At 44.3% G+C, this 8890-nt stretch overlaps 1 protein-coding gene across 4 annotated transcripts in view; it reads left to right on the top strand.

Annotated features, from left to right (window-relative positions):
• Positions 1–603: 603 nt before the first annotated feature.
• sorcs2 (sortilin-related VPS10 domain containing receptor 2) overlaps positions 604–8890 on the top strand; it is a 305555-nt gene continuing 297268 nt past the window's right edge. For all 4 annotated transcript variants that reach the window (XM_040140283.1, XM_040140282.1, XM_040140281.1 and 1 more), the window contains exon 1: positions 604–951. In XM_040140283.1, coding sequence (XP_039996217.1) covers positions 619–951 — 333 coding nt within the window. In that variant the 5' untranslated portion in view covers positions 604–618. The remainder of the gene's footprint in view (positions 952–8890) is intronic.

Genomic DNA, 8890 nt, shown 5'->3' with positions numbered 1-8890 from the left:
CAAAGGTTATGCCAAATATTTTGCATGTGAGGATGTACACGATGAGCCTGCTGATGAACGCGTCTGAGAGGAACACAAATCAGCAGAAAGGCAGTGTAATCAGTTTTGATCACCAAGACTAAATCAGCACATCATTGGATCAACTGGAGGAATTTCAATAGATCTGAATTCTGTGCGAGAGTGTTAGGAGAATCGGTTTCCTCTTCAGACGACTGCGCCGAAGCAAACGAGGAATAGAGGGAGGCCATTTCTATCCTCCCTGCTTCAGTGATAATCAGTTTCGGACACTTTAAATGAAAATGTGTTCTAAATAACCGATACATCTTTGAGATACGTCATGTTGGAAATCTGAAGATGGACTGGGTATGTGGAGCTCAGTCACAAGACGCTGCAGCTGCACAACAGCAGATGGCACCGCTGCGCCGTCCTGTGGATCCCGCTTGGCACGGAGACGCGTCCACGTTGTTCCCACTGTCTGCCTTCGCTCCAGTTCCCTCCCTCCTTCCCTCCTTCACTCTCTCACTCTCTCGGCTTACAGTATACACCTATCTATCTTCCACAAGCATCAGCAGTCTCTCCATCAGTCTCCGCGATACGAGCGCTACTACGGCGCAAAGCATGGCAACTCTAAGCCCCACAAAACCGGTCTCCACCGCTGCGCACCTCTGCCTTTTTCTGTTGACCGCCTCGGCCTGGATGGCACTGCCGGGACCCGTGCGCTGTGACGGCGGGGTGGACCGTACGTTTGACACGGGCGGCGGAGACGGAGGCTCCCCGCTGGGCTTACAGAGGAACGGTGAAGAGGAAGCCTTCGGCGCGGGGCGCTCACCCCGCTTCAGGAGAGCACTGTCCCGGGAAAAACAAATGTCCCTGCTCAGCAGCTCGTTCGTGCTCAAAGGGGACGCGACCCACAACCAGGCGATGGTCCACTGGACAGGAGAGAACAGCAGCGTAAGTAGCTTATCCCCTCCTCGTCCCGTCCCGTCCCGATCCGCTGGTTCATGCACCATCCCCACCATCCCCCTCTTTGTCACCTTCCACCATCCATCACTCCAGCCACAGCACACATCACCAGAAACAAGTTATTGTTCTCGCAGGAGACTGCCGCTGCATACGCACACTGCGCAGCTCTCAGAGAGCAGGAGGCACGGTGTGGTTTTTACGCGTCCAGGTGTGGATCTTATCAGGGCTACGTTGAAACATCCGGACTTTCAAACGTTTCCATGTTAGGGTCCCCCACAAACGGACATGTACATGTCGCCCCAGACTGCCATTACATCACAGGGTGGCCCAGGGTCACGAGCATCTTGTCATTGTCTGTTTACACAGCGCTGCGCAGGAAATCGTAGCATCCAGGGTGAAACTTATTATAATCTATGGCCTTTGTGTGGATTTCGTTTTGTATTTAACCGCAGAAAAGTCCCCTCTGTCTCGTTTGACTGCGGGGACCCCTTTAATGTCACCGAGAAGATCCCCTGACCCCAACTTTGCGAACCACACTCATAGGCGCCCGTGCCACTGTGTAACGATAACATTCGGAAGTAGTCCGAGGACGCGCCTGTGGGCGCACGGAGCCAGTGCGGAGACAGGAGGCGCGCGGCGAACAGACAGCTCATCGCCTGAGTTAGTCACACGAGGCCGCGACTGAAATATTGATGGAGCCTTTTATCCATGAATTTTGCAGTGCCCTGCTTATTCATGGTCAGAAATTTGGATCGTATGAAGGGAGAGGTAGTCGCCTACTTTTTATGTTTTGACTGTGTCTGCCTACAATAGATTTCAGACAGATGTTGTACAGATATCAAAAAAAAAAGAAAAAGAAAAAAAGTCCCACTAGGAGTGAACAGTGATGTCGGCGGAGACAAAAATAGCACAGCATGATACATCCACTGAAGTCAGACTCCAGACACTACATTAAACTCGTATTTGCGGGATACTTCAGTGATTTCGATGGAGGGGAAACACTGTGAAGTATGATAAAGTCACTGTATGAATACTGTAGTGATTTTCCATAAGGCCCGGTAGAGTGAGAGCTGCTACGCTATGTAAACAAGAGCAGTCTTTGTGATGGATATCGACGGGCGCCCAGTGGATTTGAGTGGTGGTGTCTGGTGCGGACATCGCTTGCGATCAGGGCCCTTTTGTCGCCGTAACACATTGCTGTTTTACTGGATGTGGCTGCTGGCGGCTCCGAGAAAAGGAGGAAAGTAATCTGACCACGCGGCAGCCAGCAGGCCCCATCCAGCTCCACTTTGCTGGAGTTTCATGACAAATTGGTGAGTAAATAATGGGAACGCTGACATTTGCGGGTAACGTTCCCTTTATCGGATTATCGACAGGGGTAAAAGAGATGGAGTTTAAAAGTGCCACAGAAACCCTCACATATTCCGGGTCCAACTGACACAACTTCAGTGGCCAGAAATCTTGTAAAATTGCACAGTATGCTCATGGTTGAGCATGCAGCTAGCTGTTTTTTTCAAAATGACCAGACTATAAAAACTCACAGTAATGGGCACTCCGTCTGCTACCCTGTGTGTCGAATCAGGACAAAGAGTAACATACAGAGTCATGGAGAAATGTAGGCTATGCTCAAATCACACATGAGACTTAGGCTATGTGGCAAAAGTGGCCCAAATCTAACGTTTTTGCTCATATGTGACTCATCTGTTGTTTTTTTTTGTAACAGCATGAACAGCATAAACCACATGGAATCTGATCTGTCTATTCTGATTGGGGCCACTTCCATATGTGATCCTATATCAGATACATGTTGGATTTTTTGCAACGCGGCCTCAGTTAAAAGTAGGGCTTAACATCTTTAAGTTCTGGATGAAATCTGTTTCGGTGAAGCCATTCGCGTCACGATCCTGCCACTCCTGGCCCAGGCTCCCCACACCTCTCTGTACCGAAGTAACAGCCATTGCTCCACACAAAGGTTCACACAAAAAATAATTAGTAATACAAAAAACAAAAAAACGTAAACCTGAGCAAAATCCGTATTGAGCACTAAGGCGATGATAATTGACGATAAGTCTGCAGGGATGCTCGGGCTCTGTCTGCCGTAGGAATTCCAAGTTTGACTTATTATCAATCAATTTGGTGAGGGTATATACACTGAAAGGTCAAAGAGACCGAGTTCATCCCGGCCTAATAAACACAGACAAATGGTGCCATTCAATTTCCCTAAGGCTGACATTTATGAGCAGTGCTCAGATTGATGGCTGGGAAAAATGAGTCTCTTCCTCCTCTCTTGTTTCAGTATTTTGTTTTCGAGTCTCTGAGGTTCCAAACGAAAGTCACTGATGAGAGGGTTAACAGCGCAGCGGACGTCAGCTGCCACATCTGTCTCGATGATGGGTGGTCAGGGATGCAATAGATGCCACCTGAACAAACAATGGGGTCCAAAAGTCTGAGACCACTTTCCCATTCGCTTGAATGGGAGCAGCTTGTCTGATGCAGTTTTCCTTAGGATGATTCAGGCTAATCAGCTCATCATTCCATGTAATGTGTATGTTTGTATTCTGGTTGATTTCCACCTCTTACAATACTCTTAATTGTTTTGACAAGAGGATGAATTGTTCATCTTGCTCCATAGTAAAAGAGCTGTTATTGAAAACAGCTATTGTATACTCTCCTCTGTCCCTGCAGCACTAATGGGGACAGTCACTTTACTTTGGCATGCCTTGATTGGTCAATTGATGGCTTACAATGTAAAAGAACTTTCTCTTAGGCATCTTCCAAAGGTGTCCTTGAAGTACAGATATAGCTTTAGTTTGTGTGTATACTGTATCTGTGTATAAAGGGGTGTTTTAGAGCCAGCACATTCAGATATTCAAGGAAAAGTGAAAAAATAATGGATGTAGAATCAAGATCAAAATAGAATAAGTGCAACAGTACTTGCTTTCCCTTCAGGATGTAGATCAGCATTTAAAAATTCCATTATGAAAGAAGTTAAAGGTCACAGCCACAGCCTCTTGAAGAGAGAATTTCTAAGAAAAAAACTCAGAAAAGAGGAAGAGGAGATTTTTCTGTGAAGCTCAGCTCATTATCCAGCATATTTTGTTTCTGTAATTGTACTTTGTAAAACTGCATGTATGGTACATCACTCATTAAGAAAATATCAAAGTGCCAAAAAGGAAGCAGCCTTGCTTCATCACTCAGTTTCACACTGAAAGAATATCCCTCATCCATGGGGGCTGAGTCATTTCTCCATGTTGAAATTCAAGATTTAAACCTACTTCTGGTGCTAATGGTCATTTGGAACGGCTCAGTTCTTATTGTCCATGAGAAAAGTGTGTATTTTCCCACATGTCCACGGGAAAATTGCCAAATTTCCATCCATTTCTCTGTCTCTTCACACAGTCACTGGATTTCACTGATAATGCTAAAATGCAGAGACATTTTCAAGTACTATCAACCACCTCATGTTTACAACAGTAAATATACAGGCTTTCAAGAGCTGGACATTCAGTGTTAATGTTGTGTTACTTTACATGAATTTGTGATAAAACAGCCTGAAAAAAGACATTTGTTCAGCATTTCTTCCTTCAGGTAAATGCCCCTGAAGATCCAAAAAATGCAAAAAAATGCAGAATCCTACGCTTCCCATTATGTAACTTGACAGTGTCTTTTCATTTTAAACTCCACAACAAGTTTGGAAAAATCATCTTAACCCAAGGAACACTTAAACGCGTGTTATAGCCATGGAGCAAGCTGCGTCATCTGATGAAGCCCATGAGGTTCGGTTGAAAGCTCAGAGAAAAGATAGTCAGTGGACTTAATCATTAAGAATTAAGATCATTTTGTCGACTACTATTTCCAAGTTCAGGAATGAAATTTGTTGCTGATTCATGTCCTCAGTTTGCAGCGTGCACCTGTTGTTATAAGTTGTAGTCTCCAAACCCAGACTAACCCTGATGACATCATCAGGGGTCATTTTGTCAGTTTTAACAAAGCTCCACCAGATACTTGTAAAAAATGGACACATATTTTCACAGGCAAAGTAGTACTCCCCGTGACAAGTACACTAACCTATATTTCTAACTTTACAGCAACTATGTGTAGGATTTGAAAATGTCTGACATTGGCAACTCCCAGTGATGATATCACAAATACACTGAGATGAATGAAAGCAACACACACACCACAGCAATTTCAAACAATTACATAACTGAAATAATAAGTGTGTACAAATGACTTGAAGATTACTTATTTAAGGACAAACTATGATATTATTTACAAGAAATTCATATTCACTGACAAACATCAACATGCATTTATGCATATAGAGTTCTAGACATCCTGGGAAGGGATATGAGGCTCTATAACATGATACCAGCCTCCACTATTGAAAGGACTCTCTTTGTGCCTCTTTCTCTCCTCTCTCTGAGTTGTTGACTAGCCCCAGGGAACTCTGAGCTGTGCTCGTCTTCCCTCTATTTCTATCTGCTCTCTATGGTGATGAGGGGCATCGCTATCTGTGTGCCTGTGTGTGTGTCTCCAATGTGTGCATCTGTATCAGCAAGGAAACAACCCAACATTTAATAGGGTCTCTCCATTTTGCGTGTATCGATTGTTTCATGGAGAGACAGATTATACATTGGCATTTCACTTACACCTTTTTTTTTTAAATTTGTGAGTGTGTTTACTTGCACGTGTGTGTTGCTGGTCCCTAGTGGCCTGTCCAACAGTAGCCTAAGTGATTAATGAGCGGCAAAGATGGCACTGACAGTCCAAACTCTTGCGCCACCCTCCTCTCCCATGGGGGAGTTGTGGGTAATTCCTGCCACTTCCTGGTTTAAGAGCTCTCCTGGGTGGGAATAAGTGAAACTAGAAGAAGAATGTTAAATTTACTGACTCATTAATCCTCAAGGATTTAAAATAGTCCAACAGTACAAAACTACCTGACAAATACATCATCCACTGTACTGTATGTGCACCCATCATTTGATATGACGTGGCTGGAAGACAACAGTCTGACGTCATTAGGATTCCTCCTCTGGGCACCATGGATGTACAAAATATTATGGCGATCGATAGATCCAGAAGTTGTTGTGATTTATCAGTCCGGACGAAAGTGTTGGACGGACCAACTGACCTTGTCATCCCTAGAGCCACGCTGCTTTCATGGTTGAAAATTCAAAATGGTGTCTCGACACCATCTTGTCAACTCCTAAAGACCCGAAACTTACCTATTTCCCAGCATTGATGAGCATCAACCCTTCAGAAAAGTAGCAGTTTTATCTTTTATGACTACCTCTTTATTGTATTTACCCCCTCTGTCTATATCACGAGTTGAGTTTGTGCTATCAGAACCCAGAACGCGCTGCAGAGATTACATATCTCATGTGGCCTGGGAATTGACTTGGGATCCCCCAGGAGGAGCTGGAAAACATTGCTCAGTTATCTTTGTCCTCTTCATCCCCCTTTTCACTATCATGTCATCATCGTTGTTAGCTGACACCATCAGTCTAAAAATATTCATTGTCACTGAATTCCTCCCCATAACCATTCTCTGCCTCTTCTTCTATTCATGCCTTTGGGTTGAATGCTATTTAAAGTTCATTTCACTTTCTCTATGTAAAGAATATTAGATGTTACCACCTTTTACCCTCATCTTCCTTCTTCTTCCCACCAGCCCCTCCGGGTACCTTGCCAACACCACCATCAGATTGCAAGCATCATTTTAGCCAGTCAGGTCAAAGGATTATCTGCCCGCAGTACACATCTAATCTAAACATGGCTTTGGTTGAATTTAAATTGAGTATTTAGAGGGAGCCATAATGTTTTATAATAAGGTGCTTGACTGTATTTGCATGGTAAGTCATGGCTCATGCAGGTTTGTACACACATAGAAGTTGTAACAACATACACAGCCATACTCTCACTCTCTGGTCTCACACACATGTGTGTGCACACACACTATCCAGGTCTCCGGGGTCCTGACTTAATGTGGAAGTTATTTGTTTCCTGCAGCCTCACATACTGAACAGACAGTTCATTTGGCCCCGGCTTGTTCTGTGGTGGAAAAGTGTTTGCACATGTGAGAAACGCCTTTCTCGCCAGTTATCTTGTCAGACTGTGAATCATCAGACTTGTTTGCTTGGTTCTTCTCCTTCCCTTTTTAAATATAAATCATTCACTGTCTCCAAATTACAAAGTGCATTACCACTACAGCAGGCTTACCAACCAACATGGCTGTCAGGACACATCTAAGCACCGCAGAGTGTCTTTCCTCAGTGTCAGATGGCTCCTGGTTTCTTTTTTATGGATACTGATACTTGCCATCCATTATGTCATAATGAGGGTGTAAAAGATATATCGCTGTCATGTTATGTTGAGCCAATACTGGCCTTTGAAAGAATGCATAAGCAATACTCCTTCTTGAATATCATAACAAAGCCTACTGTAGGTTTGTAGGTCTGCATGCTCGGTATGTCCCGAAGGATATATTAGATTGATGATAAATTTTTGCCAAAATATTCAAATATGGCTAAATAAAAAGTTTATGTTTGTTGTTAGTGTAGCTAGCTTTTGTTGTACACTGGACACTGGTCAAATTTAAACAAACACAGGCATACAATGTCTAAAATGTCCCAACAAGTCAGTCTCAGCTTCCAAAACACATATCAGTGAAATCTAACCGGACTACCTGGCACAGCAGAATGCTGGTAGTCCTGACTGTGAAGCAAGACGTGCATATCTGTTTCCTATCTGTTGGCATGAGTTGACACAGACAACTATAGCGGGTTCATTGTCCGAAACATAAAAGCACTGTCGATGATTGAGCTTATCCGTCGATAAGATCTTCATCCAAAGCCTTCCTCTTAGTATGGCCTGAGTGTTGGCACGGCATCACACTTTGCCACTTGGCGGTAGGCAGCGTTTGTCGCTTCGATGCTGCGGTTGCCTTGCTAACGAGACCTTGGGTACACGGAGCAGCATGCCACCATAGCGTTACTATCTAATTAAGTGTTGAGTGATGCCAGGTGGATGCTGGCTGCCCGGCAGCTAAATAAAAGCATCGGGGTGTGTTTGTCTTACAGGTTGTTCCGACGCTGCTGGCAGTCGGGCTGAGAGATCGTTGTCTGTTTGTTTCTGCATTGCTGTATGTGTAAGAGGAAGGTGTGTGTGTTTGTGTGGTTACCTTCTTTTCTTCTCTGCTCTCTAACTTGTCCTTTTGGTTTGGCAAGGTGGAAAGTCTTGAGGGCAAAATCACTCAACATAAGCATTTGTGTGTTTGTCTGTATGCCTCTGTGTGTGTGTGTGTGTGTGTGTGTGTGTGTGTGTGTGTGTGTGTGTGTGTGTGTGTGTGTGTGTGTGAGATGGAGCGGGGAGGGGGGTGGGGGTATTGGTTACCAAGCGACAGCCAAAACAACTAGTTGGCAGGCTGGGGCACACAAGAAAGCCCCTCATCTGCTTGAACATCCCAGGCATTCTCTGAACTTTCTTTCCTTTCTTATGGTTCTAAAATATGCCCAGCATGGCTTCATTGTTTTTCCAGTTTTTGTCCTTGTAAACAGAGGGCTTTTTTTTTTTTTTTCTCCCACGTTCCCTGTTGTTATGTGCTCTCCTCGTAATCTTCTGCAGTTTGGCTGTCATGGTTTAAAGTTCCTGCACATGTTGCCCTGGCAACCCACACTGGAATCCTTGGTTCTTCCAGTGGTTTGGTTCCTGATCTGAATTCCGAGCGGCCCCTTGCCTTACACTTCTCCCAGGTCCTGCATATTTCATGTATAGCTCTAGCATATATATATATATATATATATGTATGTATATTCCAGTTCTCAGGTGAAAACCTTGTATCTCCAAGAGTATACTTTTCAGGAACAAAGGGAATGAAACCTGTTTTGGGGCTTTTTTGCATTTATACTGCAATTTTCTGCCCTGG

This window comes from Xiphias gladius, chromosome 12, assembly GCF_016859285.1.
Source record: "Xiphias gladius isolate SHS-SW01 ecotype Sanya breed wild chromosome 12, ASM1685928v1, whole genome shotgun sequence".
Taxonomy (NCBI): domain Eukaryota; kingdom Metazoa; phylum Chordata; class Actinopteri; order Istiophoriformes; family Xiphiidae; genus Xiphias; species Xiphias gladius.
The sequence above is the reverse complement of the archived record's forward strand: the minus strand, read 5'-3'. Positions and strand labels throughout refer to the sequence as shown.